The 21,726-nt window shown below is 36.9% G+C and overlaps 1 protein-coding gene across 3 annotated transcripts in view; it reads left to right on the top strand.

Moving 5' to 3' along the window:
- The window catches only part of COG6 (component of oligomeric golgi complex 6), a 101,648-nt gene extending 80,174 nt beyond the window's left edge, over positions 1-21,474 (top strand). For 2 of the 3 annotated variants that reach the window (XM_005585711.5, XM_005585710.5), the window contains one exon: positions 19,917-21,474. Coding sequence is in view for 2 of the 3 variants with exons in the window: in XM_005585710.5 (XP_005585767.3) it covers positions 19,917-20,064 (148 nt within the window). In the remaining variant the exon portion in view is untranslated. Of the gene's footprint in view, positions 1-3,306; positions 3,430-19,916 lie in introns of all 3 variants that reach the window. The other variant, XM_015439196.4, reaches the window with a different exon arrangement.
- The last annotated feature ends 252 nt before the right edge of the window (positions 21,475-21,726 follow it).

Consider the following 21,726-nt stretch of genomic DNA (forward strand, 5'->3'; position numbering starts at 1 on the left):
TCTTTATGATCATTTTCTTTTTCTATTCTTTTCCCTATTATTTTGAGAATTTTTACATCACTGTTCATCAGGGATATTGGCCTGTATTTTTGTTTTGCTTTTTCTTAATCTGTCTTTGGTTTTGATATCAGGGTAATACTGGTGGCCTCATAGAATGAACGTGGAAGTATTCCCTTCTCCTCTATTTCTTGGAATAGTTTGAGTAGAATTGGCGCTAGTTCTTCCTTAAGTGTTTGGTAAAATTCAGAAGTGAAGCCATCAGTTCCTGGCTTTTTTTAGCTGGGAGACTTTTTTTTATGGCTTTGATCTCATTACTTGTTATTGGTCTCTTCAGGTTTTGAATTTCTTCATGGTTCAGTCTTGGCAGGTTGCATGTGTCTAGGAATTTATTCATTTCTTCTAAGTTTATAGTTGCTCATAGTAGCCTGTAATGCGTCTTTGAATTTCTGGGGTACTGGCTGTAATGTCTCCTTTTTCGTTTCTGATTTTATTTATTTGGATCTTCTGGTTCTTTTCTTAGTCTGGCTAAAGGTTTGTCAATTTTGTCTGTCTTTTCAAAAAATCACCTTTTGTTTCATCACTCTTTTGTACTTTTCTTTGTTTCAATTTCATTTATTTATGCTCTATCTTTATTTATTTTCTTCCACTAATTTTGGGTTTGGTTTCATCTTGCTTTTCTAGTTCTTTAAAATGTATCATTAGGTTGTTTATTTGAAGCTTTTCTACTTTTTTATGTAGGCACTTACAGCTATAAACTTTCCTTTTACTACTGCTTTTACTGTATCCCATCGGTTTTGGTATGTTGTTTCCATTTTCAGTTGTTTCAATAAATTTTTTAATTTCCTTCTTAATTTCTTCATTGGCCCACTGGTTATTCAGGAACATACTGTTAAATTTCCATGTGTTTGTATAGTTTCCAAAATTCTTCTTGTTACAATTTTTAGTTTTATTCCTTTGCGGTCAAAGAAGATACTTGATATAATTTCATTTTTAAAAAATTTTATGGACTTTTTTTGTGTCCTAACATATGGTCTGTGCTTGAGAATGATCTATGTGCTGAAGAGAAAATGTTTATTCTGCAGCCATTGGATGAAATACTCTACAAATATTGATTAGGTGCATTTGCAATTGGTCCGTAGTGTAGATTAAGTCCAATATTTCTTTTTTAATTTTCTCTGTGGGAAATCTGTCCAGTGATGAAAGTAGAGGGTTAAAGCCTCCAGCTATTATTGTTTCGGGGCCTATCTCTCTCATTATCTCTAATAATGCTTTGTATATCTGGGTGCCGCAATGTTGGGTGCATGTATATTTACAATTGTTATACCCTCTTGCTGAATTTACTCCTTTATCATTATATACTGAACTTGTTTGTCTCTTTTTATGTTTGCCTTCAAATCTTATTTTTTCTGATATAAATAAGTATAGCTACTCCTATTTTGTTGTTTGTTTCCACTGGCATGGAATATCTTTTTCCTTCTTTTTTTCAGTCTATGTCTGCTTTATAGATGAAGTAATTTTTTTGTAGGCAACAGATCTTTGGGTCTTGTTTTTTTCAATCCATTCAACCACTCTGTGACTTTTGATTGGAGACCATAGTCCATTTACATTATGTTATTACTGATAAGGACTTACTCTGCCATTTTGAAATTTGCTTTCTTGTTCTTCTGTGGTTTTCATTTCCTTCTTTCCTTCCTTCCTATCTCTCTTTTAATGAAGTTGATTTTCTCTGGTGGTATATTTTAATGCCTTGCTTTTTATGTTTTGTATATCTGTTGTATGTTTTTTGACTTGAGGTTACCATGAAGCTTCCAAGCTTCTTATACTCCATTATTTTAAACTGACAACAACTTAACATGGATTGTTTAAATAAACAAGCAAAGAGAAAACTAACAAAAAACTCTTTACCCTTCCACTTCATTGCCCTGCTTTCTAATATTTGTTGTTTCTGCTTATATCTTATTATACTGTCTGTCACTTGAAATGTTATTGTAGTTATTTTTGATTGGTTCATCTTTTTACTCTTTCTACTCAAGATATGAGTAGTTTACACACCACAGTTACAGTTTACAATATTTTTCTGTGTTTTTCTATGTACCTAGTAATACCAGTGTGTTTAGTTCCTTCAGATGATTTCTTATTGCTCATTAATATCCTTTTCTTTCACACTGAAGAACTCTCTTTAGCATTTCTTGTAGGACAGATGTGGTGTTGATGAAGTCCTTTTTTTGTTTGTTTTTTTGTTTTTTTGGTCTGGGAAAGCCTTTATTTGTCCTTCATGTTTATAAGGTCTTTTCACTGCATACGGTATTCTAGGATAAAAGTTTTTTTTTCCTTCAGCACTTTATGTCATGCCACTCTCTCCTGGCCTGTAAGGTTTCCACTGAAAATCTGCTGCCAGAAGTATTGGAGCTCCTTTGTAAGTTGTTTTTCTCTTGCTGCTTTTACATTCCTTTCTTTTTCTTTGGCCTTTGGGAGTTTGATTATTAAAGGTCTTGAGATAGCCTTATTTGGATTACATCTGCTTGGTGGTCTGTAACCTTCTTGTACTTGAATATTGATATCTTTCTCTAGGTTTGGGAAGTTCTCTATTATCCCTTCGAATAAACTTTCTACTCTAATCTCTCTCTGCCTCCTCATTTAAGGCCAGCAACTCTTGGATTTGCTCCCTTGAGGCTATTTTCTAGATCTTGTATGTGTGCTTCATTTTTTTAATTCCTTTTTCTTTTGTCTCCTCTTACTGTGTATTTTCAAATATCCTGTCTTTAATCTCAGTAGTTCTTTCTTCTGTTTGATTAATTCTGCAACTAAGAGACTCTGATGCATTCTTTAGCATGTCACTTGTGTTTTTCAGCTTTGGACTTTCTGTTTGATTCTTTTTGATTATTTCAGGCTCTTCGTTAAAGTTATCTGATAAGGTTCTGAATTTCGGCCGGGCACGGTGACTCATGCCTATAATCTCAGCACTTTGCGGGGCCAAGGCAGGTGGATCACGTGAGGTCAGGAGTTCAAGACCAGACTAACCAACATGGAGAAACCCATCTCTACTAAAAATACAAAATTAGCCAGGCATGGTGGTGCCTGCCTGTAATCCCAGCTACTCGGGAGGCTGAGGCAGGAGAATAGCTTGAACCCGGGAGGCGGAGGTTGCAGTGAGCCGAGATCGCACCATTGCACTCCAGCCTGGGTAACGAGAGTGAAACTCGGTTTCAGAAAAACAAAAAACAAGATTCTGAATCTCTTCTTTGTGTTATCTTGAATTTCTTTGCACTTCCTCAGCACAACTATTTTGGTTTCTCTGTCTGAAAGGTCACATATGTCTGTCACTCCGGGTTGGTCACTGGTGCATTGTTTAATTCGTTTGGTGAGGTCATGTTTTCCTGGATGGTCTTGATGCTCGTAGATGTTCATCAGTGTCTGGGCATTGACGAGGTGGGTATTATAGTCTTCACAGTCTGGGCCTTGTACCTGTCCTTCTTATGAAGGCTTTCCAAGTATTCAAGGGGACTTGGGTGTTGTGAATTAAGTCTTTGGTCACTGCAGCCGTATCTACATTAGGGAACACCCCAAGCCCTATGGCTCTTGCAGACTCAATGAGGTACTACATTGGTGTTCTTGGGTGAGATCCAGGAGAACTTCCTGGATTACTAGACGTAGACTCTTGTTCTCTTCCCTTAATTTCCACCACGCAAATAGATTCTCCCTGTCTGTACTGAGCTGCCTTGGAGCTGGGGGAGTGGTGATACATGCCTCTTTGTGGCACCACCACTGGGACTGTGCTGGGTGAGATCCAAAGCAAGCATAGTACTGGGTCTTGCCTAAGGTCCACAGGGATCACTGTATGGCTACTGCCCATGTTCCCTCAAGGCCCAAGGGCTCTGCAGTCCGCAAGTGATGAATCAGCGAGGCTTGTGTCCTTCCCTTCAGGGCAATGAGTTTCCCTTGTCTCTGGGTGGGTCCAGAGAAGCTGTCTGGGATGCAGGGCCTGGAGTCAGGAACCTTAGGAATCTGTTATATCTGGTGTTGTGTTCTGAGGTGGCTGAGCTGGCATCCAAGATACAAAACAAAGTCCTTCTCATTCTTCTCTCTCAAGCAGAAGGAAGGAGTCTTTTCCGGAGCTACGAGCTGCATCGCCTGGGGTTGCAGGAGGAGTGATACAAGTACTCCATTGGCTGCCCTAGCTGGTGTCTCACTAGGTCGCATGCACCCCAAGTCCACTGGCTCTAAGCCCAGCACAGCACAGAAGTTTGCCCACGAATTAGAGCCCTTATGGCCCGAAACTTGCCCTTCAGTTTATTTCAGATCCCAGAGCACCTTATCCCATGGTGGTGGGGCTTGCCAGAACTCTGGTTCTGACCGCTGGGATGGAGACTTCCCTTCTGACCAGTGCTGGTCTAAATGCTCCCTCTGGGGATGCTGGCTGAGTTCTGCCTGGTGTTGCTTTCTGCTGTGACAGGGCAGCACTAAATTCCATTGCTAAGTCCCATAATCACTCTTTTTATTCCCTTCCACAAGTGCATAAATTATCTCTCCATGCCATGCTGCCAGTGCCAGGGATTAGGGGAAGGACAGTGTAGCAATTCAAGACTATCTTTCTTATCCTGTTTAGTGCCTCTTTCCTTAATATTATGTTGAAACCAAGTACTATGATTGCTTACCTGATTTTTGGTTCTTAGGAAGGTGATTTTTTGTTTGGATTGTTGTTCAATTTGGCATTCCTGCTTGGGGGACGATTACTGGAGGCTTCTATTTGCTCATCTTGCTCCTAATAGTGGAATTTTTAACACATAGTAATAAAACATATGACAACAAAAGTGCAAAAGATGCAGTGGGAGGGAAGTGGAAGTTTGGTGTTGTAATATTGTAAGGATATTAAGTTATCCATGCAATATATAATATTGATTGGAGGTAGATTGTAAACCTTCCCACAATCATTAAAACAAACAAAGTTATTTAACATTCCAATAGATAAGATCAAATAGAATTTTTAAAAAGTAATTTTATCAAAAGAAGGTGCAAAGGGAGGGTAAAAGAACAAATGAGACAAGTATGAAACAAGTAGCAGGAAGATAGACTTAATTACAGCCTAATAAGTAACTGTAATAAATGTAAAAGTACTATACAGTCGAACTAAAAGACAAAATTCTTTAATTGGATGAAAAAGCCTGATACAACTATCTGCTATCTATAAAAAAATTCATTTTAAATATAAAGGCAGAGATAGTTTAAAAGGATGGCAAAAGATATACCATGCAAGCACTAATCATAAAGCTGGAATAGCTATATTACTCTCAGAAAAATTAGACTACAGACAGATAATAATACCAGAGATAAAGTGTGACATTTTATAATATAATAGGATTAATACATGAAGAAAGTATAATAGTATATATGTGCATTTAATAGCAGAGCTGCAAATAACATGAAATATAAGCTTACAGAATTGATGAGGAATAGCTATATCAAGAAATATAGTTAGATATTTCAACATAACTCCTCTCAGTAATTGATACAAAAAAATAGGACATTAACATGATGCTTCATAGTTGAACAGTACTACCAATCTTTACCTAATAGAAATATTTAAAATACTGGCCGGGCGCGGTGGCTCACGTCTGTAATCCCAGCACTTTGGGAGGCCGAGGCAGGTGGATCACGAGGTCAGGAGTTTGAGACCATCCTGGCTAACATGGTGAAACCCCGTCTCTACTAAAATTACAAAAAATTAAGCCGGGCGTGGTGGCGTGCGCCTGTAGTCCCAGCTATTGGGAAGCTGAGGCAGGAGAATGGCGTGAACCTGGGAGGTGGAGCGGAGCTTGCAGTGAGCCGAGATTGTGCCTCTGCACTCCAGCCTGGGCGACAGAGCGAGACTCCGTCTCAAAAAAAAAAAAAAAAAAAAAAAAAAAAAAAAAAAAAAAAAAAAAAATTAAAATACTACACACAAACTATAGAAAATACACATTGTTTTTAGGTACAGATGAAACATTCATGAAATTAATGTAAGAATGAGCAAAAAAGGAAATAAGAAATCCTAAGCAGATGAACTTAAGAACTCAAACTAGATATTTCTAGTTCTAGAAAGTTCATAGCAAGAACTAGAAAAGTCATAGCAAGTTTTTCTTTATAAATTGCAAGCTAAATCAGTTTTTACAATGAATGTGGATAACTTAAGTTACCCTATTTTAACATACAAGCGTGTCAGCTGAGATTTAAAAAAAAAAAAAAAAACTCAGTTTACCTATATGCCCTTTACAAGAGACCATTTACAACAAAGCGGCATACAAAGAAAGAAGGAGTTGCAATATTAACAGGCGAAATTGAATTCAGGGTGTAAGTCACTAAAAGGTCAAAGGGTAATGTTTTATAGTGATAAAAGTCATGCTTAAGTAGGTCTTACATAAAAAGCCTGCAAGATATAAAAAATCATTTAAAAAAATCAAACATGCCATTGCATCAAGAGAGGAAACACCATAGCCAAAGGATACAAAGAAAAATCTGACTTGAATTAACTACATAAACCAGTTAGAGAAGAGTACCATTACACTATGTTGGAATATTGAAAATCTACAGCAAACATAATAGTTAATGATGAAACATTAGAAACCTTTTCATTGAAGTTCAAAACAAGATATGCATACTTACTGTCACATGTATTTACTTTGGAGCTTCTAGCCATTGTAATGAATTGAGTCATAAATATTGAAAAGAATTAATAAAACGTGTTAATTTTAAATGTCTGTACCAAAAACAAAAAAGGCAAACAATTAATAAACTAATAGAACTAAAATAGAGTTGTTACTTGACAAGATTCAAAATTAACATACAAAAATTAGTACCTTTTCTGTATAACAGCAATATCTAATTATAACAGTGAAAAGTAAAAGACTTTATTATAAAAGTCACAGGATTGTTTCCTAGGAATAAATTCGATAATATATATGGAAAATTACATAATGAAACTTATAAAAATTTATTGAAAATTCTAAAAGGTCTGACTAAATAGGCATACTCTGTTCATAGACTGGAAAATTCACTAGTGTAACAGGTTAATCTGTAAATAATTCCAACATTAATCAAACTTCTCATGGAATTATTTCATTAAATATTTATCTAAGAAAAAGTATATGAGAGAGGACTCATACTTTTGAACATCTCCACAATTAGCACTCCAGCCCAAGGTGGCATCATCTGTGCCTGGTTTATCACATTAACCTCTGAACTCTTCCATTTTTACACTTGCCCTCTCCACCACCATCCACCCAAGCCCTACAGCCTAAACTGAACACTCAGAGTGATCCTTTAATAATAGATTGCTTAGTTCAATTCTTTCGATGAATTTAAAAGAGGATATTGTTTAGAAAGATTAAGTAATTGAATCAAGGTCAAAAATTAGTAAGAAGTAGAGCCATGATTTAAATCCAGTATTTCTGATTCTAGACCCTATTCTCTTCAACACTAGACTATACTGTATTTTATTAGCTCTTTCTGTGTTGAGATTATTTTATTATTTTTGAAAGATGCTCATAGATGTCTGGCATATGTGATGATAGATGACATGTGAAATACGTAGCTTGGCCTCATGAAAAATATACTTAAATTTCACTTGTAGACAGATAGCTAACCTGGGATGAAAAATTGTCTTGACCCATTGTGACATTTCTTATGTTTATATGGTGATAAAGAAAAATCAGAATTTTAACTAATCTGTTATTCATAAGGATATTATCATCTTTTCTACTTGGGCTTTTAGGCTTAACGCCTTTTTTTCTCCTGTGGCACATTTGATTGCACTCTTAACTGTGGTGCTAAAATAAAACTTAACTTTAGTGATCACAGAACCTGATGTTGAAATAATCTATTTTTGGAAATGCTGGGTTTATGGTAATGAGAAAGTTGTATCATGTTGTTATGGCAACCAAAATCCTAAAGTACAGATTAATGACAAGCTCACTGATTTTTGGAAGTAAGCAGTTCATTTCTTATCTCAGTTCAGTTTTAAATAATTATTTAAAATACAGTAAATTTCCTTGAACATATTTTAAAATGAGAATAATATCTCCATTTAGTTATAGATCAGTCTTTATCATGATTTTAAAATTTATAATACCAGATTTTTATGACACTGTGACGTTTGTAACTGGACAAATTGAATTTCCCAATGTATAGTATTCTGATACATTAGTAGCTGAAAAAACGTTGCCTTCTTTAAAACTATATAACAAGCTGATCTCTCAATATGTTTTTTTCCTAACAGTAAATTAACTGCCTGATTATTATATTTGCTATATGATATGCTGGTATAGCAGCTACTTTCTAAGTGTAAGAGATGTTAAGAAAGACCTTTCAAAACTTGGAATTAGGCAAATAAGGCCTGAGAGAACAGCATGTCATTGCAGGGTCATAATGAAGCATTGTTTTTAACAGGCTCATCAATAATTATTTATTTAGGGAATGGACCTTTGTTTGATTCTCTGTTTACTATTGATTAAAGGTTCCAAACTCTGTGGACATGTTAATTTATAGATTCTGTGTGGTAGAAGAAATAGCCCCAAAGCTATGGTTTTTCTTGCTCTGTAGCACATTTGTACCTAACCTGTTTTGTTCTAACTGTCCTTTCCAAATACCTGTAAATGACCAGTTTCTCAAAATGTGCTTTGAACCAGCTTTATCTTCTTAGTAGTTTCCTCATCAATGAGTTATTAAATTTTTGACCCATCATTAATTTGTATGAGAATCATCTTTTTAATTTTTTAAAAGTTATACTTGGACTGGGAAGATCATTAAACCATCCAAAGGCCCATAGGATACCACTTAATAAATTAATACCTCTAAGGATTTCGTGGTAGCAAAGAGACAGGAAAGTTAATGGTCTACCTGTTTAGATGATCATAGCTTATATTCAAATAAAAAGTTATGCCATTCCAAGATGGCCGAATAGAAACAGCTCCGGTCTGCAGCTCCCAACATGATCAACACAGAAAACGGGTGATTTCTGCATTTCCAACCAAGGTACCTGGTTCCTCTCATTGGGACTGGTTGGACAGTGGGTGCAGCCCATGGAGGGTGAGCAGAAGCAGGGCGGGGCATTGCCTCCCCCAGGAAGCTCAAGGGGTCGGGGGATTTCCCTTTCCTAGCCAAGGGAAGGCTGACAGATGGCAGCTGGATAAATGGGACAGTTCCACCCAAATACTGTGCTTTTCCAATGGTCTCAGCAAACGGCACACCAGGAGATTATATTCCTCACCTGGCTAGGCAGATCCCAAGCCCATGGAACCTTGCTTACTGCTAGTGCAGTAGTCTGAGATCGACCTGCCAGGCAGCAGCCTGGCAGGGGGAGGGGCGTCTGCCATTGCTGAGCCTTGAGTAGGTAAACAAAGTGACCTGGGTAGCTCTAACTGGGCAGAGCCCACCAGAGCTCAGCAAAGCAGGCTGTCTCTGTAGTATCCACCTCTGCGGGCAGGGCATAGGTGAACAAAAGGCAGAAGAAACTTCTGCAGACTTAAACATCCCTGTCTGACTGCTCTGAAAAGAGCAATGATTCTCTCCCAGCACTGTGTTGACCTTGGAGAATGGACAGACTGCCTCCTCATATGGGTCCCTGACTCCTGTGTAGCCTAACTGGGAGACACCCCAGTAGGGGCTGACTGACACCTCATAGAGGCAGGTGCCCCTCTGGGATGAAGCTTCCAGAGGAAGGATCAGGCAGCAATATTTGCTGTTCTGCAGCCTCCGCTTGTCTGGAGTGGACCTCCAGCAAACTCCGACAAACCTGCAGCTGAGGGACCTGACTGTTAGAAGGAAAACTAACAAACAGAAAGGAATAGCATCAACATCAACAAAAAGGACATCCACACCAAAACCCCATCTGTAGGTCATCAACATCAAAGACCAAAGGTAGATAAAACCACAAAGATGGGGAGAAACCAGAGCAGAAAAGCTGAAAATTCTAAAAACGAGAGAGCCTCTTCTCCTCTAAAGGATCGCAGCTCCTCACCAGCAACGGAACAAAGCTGGATGGAGAATGACTTTGACGAGCTGACAGAAGTAGGCTTCAGAAGGTCGGTGATAACAAACTCCTCTGAGCTAAAGGAGGATGTTTGACCCATCGCAAGGAAGCTGAAAACCTTGAAGAAAGATTAGATGAATGGCTAACTAGAATAAACAGTGTAGAGAAGACCTTAAATGACCTGATGGAGCTGAAAAACATGGCACGAGAACTACGTGATGCATGCACAAGCTTCAGTAGCTGATTTGATCGACTGGAAGAAAGTATCAGTGATTGAAGATCAAATTAATGAAATAAAGCAAGAAGAGAAGTTTAGAGAAAAAAGAGTAAAAAGAAACAAACAAAGCCTCCAAGAAATATGGGATTAGGTGAAAACACTAAATCTATGTTTGATTGTTGTACCTGAAAGTGATGGGGAGAATGGAACCAAGTTGGAAAACACTCTTCAGGATATTATCCAGGAGAACTTCCCCAACCTAGCAAGGCAGGCCAACATTCAAATTCAGGAAATACAGAGAACGCCACAAAGATACTCCTCGAGAAGAGCAAGTTCAAGACATAATTGTCAGATTCACCAAGGTTGAAATGAAGGAAAAATGTTAAGGACAGCCAGAGAGAAAGGTCAGGGTACCCACAAAGGGAAGCCCATCAGACTAACAGCAGATCTCTCAGCAGAAACTCTACAAGCCAAAGGAGAGTGGGGGGCCAATATTCAACATTCTTAAAGAAATTTCAACCCAGAATTTCATATCCAGCCAAACTAAGCTTCATAAGTGAAGGAGAAATAAAATCCTTTACAGACAAGCAAATGCTGAGAGATTTTGCTACCACCAGGCCTGCCTTACAAGAGCTCCTGAAGGAAGCACTAAACATGGAAAGGAACAACTGGTACCAGCCACTGCAAAAACATGCCACATTGTCAAGACCATCGATGCTAGGAAGAAACTGCATCAACTAACAGGCAAAATAACCAGCTAACATCATAATGACAGGATCAGATTCACACATAACAATATTAACCTTAAATGTAAATGGGCTAAATGCCCCAATTAAAAGACATGGACTGGCAAATTGGATAAAGAGTCAAGACCCATCAGTGTGCTATATTCAGGAGACCCATCTCACATGCAGAGACACACATAGGCTCAAAATAAAGGGATGGAGGAAGATCTACCAAGCAAATGGAAGGCAAAAAAAAGCAGCGGTTGCAGTCCTGGTCTCTGATAAAACAGACTTTAAACCAACAAAGATCAAATGAGACAAAGAAGGCCATTACATAATGATAAAGGGATCAATTCAACAAGAAGAGCTAACTATCCTAAATATGTATGCACACAATACAGCAGCACCCAGATTCATAAAGCAAGTCCTTGGAGACCTACAAAGAGACTTAGACACCCACACAATAATAATGGGAGATTTTAACACCCCACTGTCAATATTAGACAGATCAACGAGACAGAAGGTTTACAAGGATATCCAGGACTTGAACTCAGCTCTGCACCAAGCAGACCTAATAGACATCTAGAGAACTCTCCACCCCATATCAACAGAATATATATTCTTCTCAGCACCACATCACACTTATTCCAAAACTGATCACATAGTTGGAAGTAAAGCACTCCTCAGCAAATGTAAAAGAACAGAAATCACAACAAACTGTCTCTCAGACCACAATGCAATCAAATTAGAACTCAGGATTAAGAAACTCATTCAAAACTGCACAACTACATGGATGACTCCTGCTCCTGAATGACTACGGGGTAAATAATGAAATGAAGGGAGAAATAAAGATGTTCTTTGAAACCAATGAGAACAGAGACATAATGTGCCAGAATCTCTGGGACACATTTAAAGCAGTGTATAGAGGGAAATTTATAGCACTAAATGCCCACAAAAGAAGGCAGGAAAGATCTAAAATTGACACCCTAGCATCACAATTCAAAGAACTAAGAAAGCAAGAGCAAACAAATTCAAAAGCTAGCAGAAGGCAAGAAATAACTAAGAGCAGAACTGAAGGAGATAGAGACACAAAAAAACCCTTCAAAAAATCAATGAATCCAGGAGCTGGTGTTTTGAAAAGATCAACAAAATTGATAGACCGCTAGCAAGACCAATAAGAAAAGAGAGAAGAATCAAATAGACACAATAAAAAAAAGATAAAGGGGACATCATCACTGATCCCACAGAAATACAAACTACCATCAGAGAATACTACAAACACCTCTATGCAAATAATCTACAAAACCTAGAAGAAATGGATAAATTCCTGGACACATACACCCTCCTAAGACTAAAACAGGAGGAAGTTGAATCTCTGAATAGACCAATAACAGGCTCTGAAATTGAGGCAGAATTAGTAGCCTACCAACCAAAAAAAAGTTCAGGACCAGACGGATTCACAGCCGAATTCTACCAGAGGTAAAAAGAGGAGCTGGTACCAACCTTCTGAAACTATTCCAATCAATAGAAAGAGAGGGAATCCTCCTTAACTCATTTTATGAGGCCAGCATCATCGTGATACCAAAGCCTGGCAGAGACACAACAAAAAAAGAGAATTTTAGACCAATATCCCGGATGAACATCGATGCAAAAGTCCTCAGTAAAATACTGGCAAACCAAATTCATCAGCACGTCAAAAAGCTTATCCATCACGATCAAGTTGGCTTCATCCCTGGGATGCAAGGCTGGTTCAACATATCAATAAACAGAATCCATCACATAAACAGAACCAATGACAAAAACCACATGATTATCTCAATAGATGCAGAAAGGGCCTTTGACAAAATTCCACAGCCCTTCATGCTAAAAAACTATCAATAAACTAGGTTTTGATGGAACATATCTCAAAATAATAAGAGCTATTTATGACAGACCCACACCAACATCATACTGAATGGGCAAAAACTGGAAGTATTCCCTTTGAAAACTGGCACAAGACAGGGATGCCCTCTCTCACCACTCCTATTCAACATAGTGTTGGAAGTTCTGGCCAGGGCAATCAGGCAGGAGAAACAAATAAAGGGTATTCAATTAGGAAAAGAGGAAGTCAAATTGTCCCTGTTTGCAGGTGACGTGATTGTATATTTAGAAAACCCCATTGTCTCAGCCCAAAATCTCCTTAAGCTGACAAGGAACTTCAGCAAATTCTCAGGATACAAAATCAGTGTGCAAAATCACAAGCATTCCTATACACCAATAACAGACAGAGCCAAATCATGAGCAAACTCCCATTCACAATTGCTACAAAGAGAATAACCTAGGAATCCAGCTTACAAGGGATGTGAAGGATCTCTTCAAGGAGAACTACACACCACTGTTCAACGAAATAAAAGAGGACATAAATGGGAGAACATTTCATGTTCATGGATAGGAAGAATCAATATCATGAAAATGGCCATACTGCCCATGGTAATTTATAGATTCAATGCCATCCCCATCAAGGTACCAATGACTTTCTTCACAGAATTGGAAGAAACTACTTTAAAATTTATATGGAACCAAAAAAGAGCCCACGTTGCCAAGACAATCCTAAGCCAAAAGAACAAAGCTAGAAGCATCACACTACCTGCCTTCAAACTAGACTACAAGGCTACAGTAACCAAAACAGTACGGTACTGGTGTCAAAACAGATATCTAAACCGATGGAACAGAACAGAGGCCTCAGAAATAACACCACACATCTACAACCATCTGATCTTTGACAGACCTGAAAAAAACAAGAAATGGAGTAAGGATTCCCTGTTTAATAAATGGTACTGGGAAAATTGGCTAGGCAAATGTAGAAAGCTGAAACTGGATCCCTTCCTTACACCTTATACAAGAATTAATTCAAGATAGATTAAAGACTTAAATGTTAGACCTAAAACTGTAAAAACCCTAGAAGAAAACCTAGGCAGTATCATTTAGGACATAAGCATGGACAAGGACTTCATGATGAAAACAATGGCAACAAAAGCCAAAATAGGAAAATGGGATCTAATTAAACTCAAGAGCTGCTGCACAGCAAAAGAAACTACCCTCAGAGTGAACAGCCAACCTACAGAATGGGAAAAAAATTTTTGCAATCTACCCATCTGACAAAGGGCTAATATCCAGAATCTACAAAGAGCTTAAACAAATTTACAAGAAATAAACAACCCCATCAAAAAGTGGGCAAAGGATATGAACAGAGACTTCTCAGAAGAAGACATTTATGCAGTCAACAGACACATGAAAAACTGTTCGTCATCACTGGTCATGAGAGAAATGCAAATCAAAACCACAATGAGATACCATCTCACACCCGTCAGAATGGCAATCATTAAAAAGTCAGGAAGAAACAGATACTGGAGAGGATGTGGAGTAACAGGAATGCTTTTACACTGTTGGTGGGAGTGTAAACTAGTTCAACCATTGTGGAAGACAGTGTGGTGCATCCTGAATGATCTAGAACTAGAAATACGATTTGGCCCACCGATCCCATACTGAGTGTATACCCAAAGGATTATAAATCATGCTAGTATAAAGACACATGCACACGTATGTTTATTGTGGCACTATTCACAATAGCAAAAACTTGGAACCAACACAAATGTCCATCAATGATAGAATACATTAAGAAAATGTGGCACATATACACCATGCAATACTATGCAGCCATAAAAAAGGATGAATTCATGTCCTTTGTAGGGATATGGATGCAGCTGAAAACCGTCATTCTGAGCAAACTGTTGCAAGGACAGAAAACCAAACACTGCATGTTCTCACTCATAGGCGGGAATTGAACATTGAGAACATTTGGACACAGGGCAGGAAACATCACACCCCAGGCCCTGTCGTGGGGTGGGGGTGGGGGAGGGATAGCATTAGGAGAAATACCTAATGTAAATGACAAGTAAATGGGTGCAGCAAACCAACATGGCAGATGTATACCTATGTAACAAACCGACACGTTGTGCACCTGTACCCTAGAATTTAAAGTATAATAATTTTTAAAAAGTTACTTTCCCCTTTCAACTGGTCTTTTTGCATATCTTTTGGTGTTGTGAAAAGCAAGAGGACAGAAACAGTCCTGAAGGTACTCCCCCTCAGTATGGGCTAGGCTGTGATTGATCAAAATAGTAAGTAAAATCAAGTGGATGCCCATGCTAGAACCAGTGTTCAGCATGCACTGCTGACAATAACAACAAAAATTCACTGCTTTCTCTGCCAGTACATAGGGTGTTTAGTTGATAAGGACATTCCCAACTTTCAGGAGCATGTGACTGAACTGAGATGATCTGTTGGTCATTTTGGATTTAGTCATAGAATCCTTGAAACTTTTCCATTTTGAACATTGATTATTTGTCACTATAATGATTCATTATTGTTTGAGACTCTGTATTTCATATGTGATATTAGTATTTAATGAATAATTTGGGCTAAGACCAGGCAGGCTGGCAGACAATATAGATAGTTACTCTGAACTTTTAAAAATCATTTGATCAGTTGATTGATAGACAGATACTTAATATACTTTTTAAGATAAAGGATGAATTTACATAGTAATTATTACTGTAAATAAAAAGTATAGTAAACTGGCAAGAGGATAAAATGGTTTTAGCACTATAGAAACATTCATTTATATACAAATAACTGATATGCTTTTATAAATCATATTTTGGGAAACTTAGTTCCCTAAAATAATGTATGTGTATGCGTATGTGATGTATTTATTCATGTAGGTAGTTTTTTTTAAACAATAACTCATTAAAATACTCTTAACTCTCAATGGAATAATATCGCTCAAAAGCTCAAAGTACCTTATAAAGATTAACTAATTCATCTAGTAATCTAACTAGTAGAGGTTAAATTACTTATTCAAAGCAACAATAATAAGTGGCAGAGCTTCAACTAGAATGTAAGTCTTCTAACAGTAATTTCCTCCACTATACCATTTTATCTCTACTGTACCCTATAGAACGGATTAGAAAATACTTAATCAAAGTGAGTGTAGGAACCTGTCACTTTGGTAGTGATAAATGAACTCATATTTGTTCAGAAATGTAGAATCACACTGTCATCCAGAGTTCTTGGTCTTTATAGTTTGAGTTTGACTCAGACTCACTTTAGAGAATCTCCCTTTTCATTTTATTTCTATCCTGTTGGCTTTAGCAGGCAGTTAGCAGGCCAGGAGGAGCAGTTCCTTATTCTTTGCTTTTTTTCCTTCCTCCTTCCTTCATGTAATACATGAAGATTTCTTTTTATCCACCAGCTTTGCTTTCTTCATCTTCTCCACCATACGCATATTCTTTTTTTAACCCTTTCCCTATCTCAGTGGCTTTTTAAAGTGAGGAGCAGATTGAAGACGTACTATACCATCTAACACCAAAATTTAAAATAAATTATAAACTCTTGTTTAGTTTTAACTGGCTTGATTCTATTTAATTATCTGTGTTTATGCAGTACTGCTTTATTTTATTTTTATCTATTGCAGACTTAACAATGGATTTTCAGCTGTAGTGTTAGTTTCAGACATTTGTGAGCTAATTTATATAGCTTAGAAATAAATGTGTCAAGTTATAACTAAATTTCAGTAAATTTTAAATTTTTTATCACTGTTACTTGAAAATGAAATTTAAACTTCACTACTTTAGAAGTTTCAACAATACTACATTTACAAGTTACTCTGAACTTTAAAAAATCATATTCAATATTTATAATTGTACATTGTATACTTTTTATGAGAAGAAATAGCCTTATTTTGTGTACTCCTTATATATGATCAAATATATGCTGTATTGAAATTGAGTATAGACTTGAGTATGAGGCATGGATAATGAATGCTTTATACACTTCTCAGAAATCTATGTTATTGCACTTAGAAAAGAACGAAGAACACTATTTCTAAAATCCAGTATCTGACTTGTTGCAAAAGTGGGTATCAAATGTGTGTTAAATGTAATAATGTTTTAAAATACTAGTTTCTAGTATGTTTTCATGAAAAATAATTTTTGCATTATTTTGTTACATTCATTGTCAAGCAAATTTAATTACAGGAAAGATCACCAATCAATAGATCAAAAAATATCTCCAGGCTGGGCACAGTGGCTCATGCCTGTAATCCCAGCACTTTGGGAGGCCAAAGTGGGTGGATCACCTGAGGTCAGGATTTCAAGACCAGCCTGATCAACATGGTGAAACCCCGTCTCTACTAAAAATACAAAAATTAGCCAGGCATGGTGGTGCATGCCTGTAATCCCAGCTACTTGGGAGGCTGAGGCAGGAGAATCACTTGAACTGAGGAGGCAGAGGTTGCAATGAGCCAAGATCATGCCACTGCACTCCAGCCTGGGTGACAAAGTGAGACTATCTCAAAAAAAAAAAAAAAAATCTCCAAGCCTCATTTAGTTTAGTAGTTTTCTAAACCAGTTTCTACCATCATCCCTTTCCTTTCAGGAAAAAGGTAGTACAACCAGTAGCACCACTCTACTCTGCTCAGAAAATTTACACAGCATATCTTTCTACTACTCACTGTCATTTTGGAAGCTTTAGCAATTTTTGGAAAATGTCAAGTTACTTCAACTCACCAAGAGTTTGGACCCCATTAGAACAGTGTACAGATATTCCAAGATCATAGGTGGACTTCTTATTCCATCCAACTATTCTCTTTTCTAGACCACAGATGCATATATTTCCACAGATAATCTTAAAAATATATTATTCTATCCATTATTACCAAAAAAGAACATAATTCCTAGAAAAACAAAGAATATGTTCTGTTGATCATGGCCTCATGATATTGACTTGTGTTACAACTTAACACAATATTACTATTACGCTATAACTATTACGTTAGTCTGGCTAGTCACAGTCACGTACTCTTGACTATGTGAAGAAACAGTTTGCCCTGAAATAGCCACTGATTCAGCATTTATGGAAAACAGTGGTGGCTCAAGAGCCCAGAATAGGACTCTGTAAATAAGGAAAAAGTTATTTTTCTCCAAGTATTCAGTGAACATGTATTTATTGAGCATCCATCATATTCAAAATATACTGGATTTTAAGGGACATATGAACATAAACAGTGTCAAGTTACTTGAAATTTTGCAGGACAGGTAAGACATGAACAACATGTATTTCTGTAATTTAATAATTTTTAAAGGACATTTTGGAAATTGGGTTATATGTCAGTCATATCCATTTGATGCAGAGCTAACCCCTTCCTAATACAAAACTGTTGGGATCTGAACATCAAGAAAATGTAGAAGCTTTATTGTAAGTTAGGAGTGGTAAAAGCTACATAAAAGGAACAGAAAAAGTATCATGGACATTCCACAAAGGATGTAATTATTTCTAGCTCTAAAAATCAGATAAGACTTCATGGATAAGAGGGAACATTTTTGCTGAACATTGAGAGCATTTAAAAATGGTGAAAGAGGCATTCTAGGAAAATGAAGTAGGAGCAAAGGAACTGAGATGAGCAAGACCAGAGCCGGGAGAACAGTCAGGGGTAGCACTGGAATTAGAGTAGTGATAGGGAAAGTGTTAGATGATTTTGAATGGTAGGAGAAGGAATGTTGGCTTCTCTGAAACCAAAAGAGGCCATTGATGCTCTTTGAAAGCTCCAGGTAAGAGAAAGATATGATAGAAAGTATGCCTCAGAAAGATTAATCTAACAACAGTGCGTAGGATGGATTGAATATGGAAGATACTGAAAGAGAGAAGAATAGATAGGAGTTTGCGTTTACTCCAGGCAAGAGGTCATTTTAGAACCTGAACTGAGGTGATACGACATTGTTATGCCATTAACACAAGTAGGAAACTACAAGAAAAGGAAGTTTGGAAGCAAAGCTTTAAAAACACATTTTTATGGCCAGGTGCGGTGGCTCACGCCTGTAATCCCAGCACTTTGGGAGGCTGAGGCGGGCGGATCACGAGGTCAGGAGATCGAGACCATCCTGGCTAACACGGTGAAACCCTGTCTCTACTAAAAATACAAAGAAATCAGCGGCGCGTGGTGGCGGGCGCCTGTAGTCCCAGCTACTCGGGAGGCTGAGGCAGGAGAATGGCGTGAACTCAGGAGGCAGAGCTTGCAGCCAGCCTGGGTGACAGAGCGAGACTCCGTCTCAAAAAAAAAAAAAATACTACATTTTTATTAGTTTTTGTAAAAATCAGAAAATTAGTACCAGTGTTCTCATGGCTAGTACCATGAGAACCATTAGTACCATCTTCTCGCAGTGATACATGAATAGTACAAGTAGCTGGGGATGACAGGAAGTTAATGTCATGGAACTATGCAGAGAGTTGTTGCACATTTAATGAACCAGTACTGTTTTTTCTAGCTGGATAATTTTGTAAACATTTGCAAAACTCTGTTCTTTTGTGTGCTTTTGTAGAAATATGTATTTGTGAGAAAGCTGTGATTTGCTGCAAGCGTCACATTTTAGCTTGGGGTGATATAGAGAGTTGAAGAGAAAGCTAGGAGATGTGGTTGTTAGAGTAAAAGCTATAGGTGAAAGAGCAGTTTAAGTTTTCTGAGAGATAAAAGTGTTGATAAATTTGAACAATTGTAAGCATCTTTCTTTAATGTGTTACCACTTTTGCAAAATTAATACATTGACATTGGGTCACAGTTTTTGTTTCTTATTTAGCAGTCCTGTGTATCAGGCACAAATATATAGCAGTTCACTATATATCAGGAACAAAACACAGTCCATGCCCTCTGCAACCTATATAGTAATGGAGAAAGATTTAATAAATAATAAATATAAAATTATGTTTTATCCCCAAATCAGGATTAATCGTGTACCCGTATAGTGATTCTTAAATAGTGCATGTGTGATGATAATGAAAGTGAAATGTATTGATTGAAATGTCAAGCTGTCTTATAATTCTTAGTAAAAATATTTTTTTCAAATGATGTGTTTACATTTTGTTTGCTTATCAATAGAGAGCAGATCGTAAAACAATCTACAGAATTAGTCTGCAGAGCCTATGGTGAAGTGTATGCAGCTGTGATGAATCCAGTCAATGAATACAAAGATCCAGAGAACATTCTTCACCGATCGCCACAGCAAGTGCAGACGCTTCTTTCCTGATTATCTTATTTCATTGTGTTAGCAAAATATGACCTGCCTAAAACACTGAAGGTTATTTTTTATTCTTTGAATTTTTACTTTAAAATTTGATAGTTACAGTTTTCTTTGTGTCATGAGATTGTAAGTCCCGATAATTTTTTTTTTTTTTTGGTCTCAGTAACATGGAAGTAAATAACATGTTGACCTGAGCTAGTATTGCTGTGTATCTACTCTAAATAAGATGCTCTATTTTTTTTGCTAGCCATCTCTCCAGCTCTGCAGTTTTCACTGTATTCAGGAAGCATAAAGTAATATGAAAGGTTTGAAGAATTTTTTTTACAAGACTAGTAGTTCTAAATTAACAGCACATAAAAAATTTGTCTAAATTTAAGAATTAGTATAAGGATATGACTTAATAAATGTCTCCTTACCTAAAGATTCATTTGTTTTCTTATTAATATGAGTAGGTATACTTAGTAGCTTTTCTGAACCTAGCCTATGTCTCTGTCCCCAAAATAGCTGCCCTTAAAGAGTTGTTAGAAGAGAGAAAAATAACAGTGAATTGTGCTTCTGGTGTATATGGCAGTGAATCTCCTTTCTGTTCTACTTTAGCATACTATATATATTTGCATACATTTTTACACAATTTTAAATATACACTCAGCAATAATGAGAAAAAAGGAGAGAGAAAAGTGATTTAAACAGGGTGGATTCCACTCTGTGGGAGCCCTCAATGGACCTCAAGGCGGAACTCAGCCTTTCCAATGAACTCTAAGCATGTAGACAGCCTGAGGTGTGTCTAAGGCTGGTGTTTAAAGATGGGTATTTGTCATACAATATGGGTCCTAAATCCAACCGACTACATATTTTATCTGGTGTTCACACCAAGAAACAATGATCTACTCAAACATTGGAGAAAAATCTGCCAGAGGAAGGGTTGTCAATTGGCGGTGTGTCTTATCTCTATGGTGTAACTGGACTCTGACTTTAGACCATTACCTATTAGGAAGATTCAAAATGACTGTGTTTTTAAAGGAATAAATCCCAGTGTGCCTGATTTGACATTCTTATCAGCAAAAAAACTTGATTTCTAGTAAATCTATAAAAAGGGGTAAGTCCCTAAATTTCAAATGAGAAAACTGAAGCACAAGGAAAAAAATAACTAGTTTGAAATATTTTTGAAAAGTAATAACATAAAACTAATATTTGTAGAAGATTATGTTGTATATAACAAATTGGTATTTATAGAATATGACCTATTTATCTAAAGTTTATAATTGTTTATACCTAATACAATTCTGTTTGGAGTAAGAATGATTATATAATCATTATCCATTTGGGTATAAATCTGTATTTTTAGTTTTTTTTCCCTTCGATTAGTATGTGTTATATATAAAAGACAGAAAATAAAGTATAAATCAAGAACTTAAATTTTATATAATTCTATAGTGAAAGAAGATTGATACCTTGTCATGAGTAAATTCCTTTGTTTTATAGCGAAAAATTTATTGTGCTTTTTAGCTGGCTTTTTTTCAAATAAAATATTACAATATGTATAGAGCAGCAATTATTGCAGCTATCCTGTAGATATACATCCTACTGATGTGTTTTTAGAAAATGCACTAATAGAAAAGGAAGTACAACATAGGACAAAACTGAGGTAATTAGTGAAAGACTCACAGG

This window comes from Macaca fascicularis, chromosome 17 (assembly GCF_037993035.2).
Source record: "Macaca fascicularis isolate 582-1 chromosome 17, T2T-MFA8v1.1".
NCBI lineage: Eukaryota > Metazoa > Chordata > Mammalia > Primates > Cercopithecidae > Macaca > Macaca fascicularis.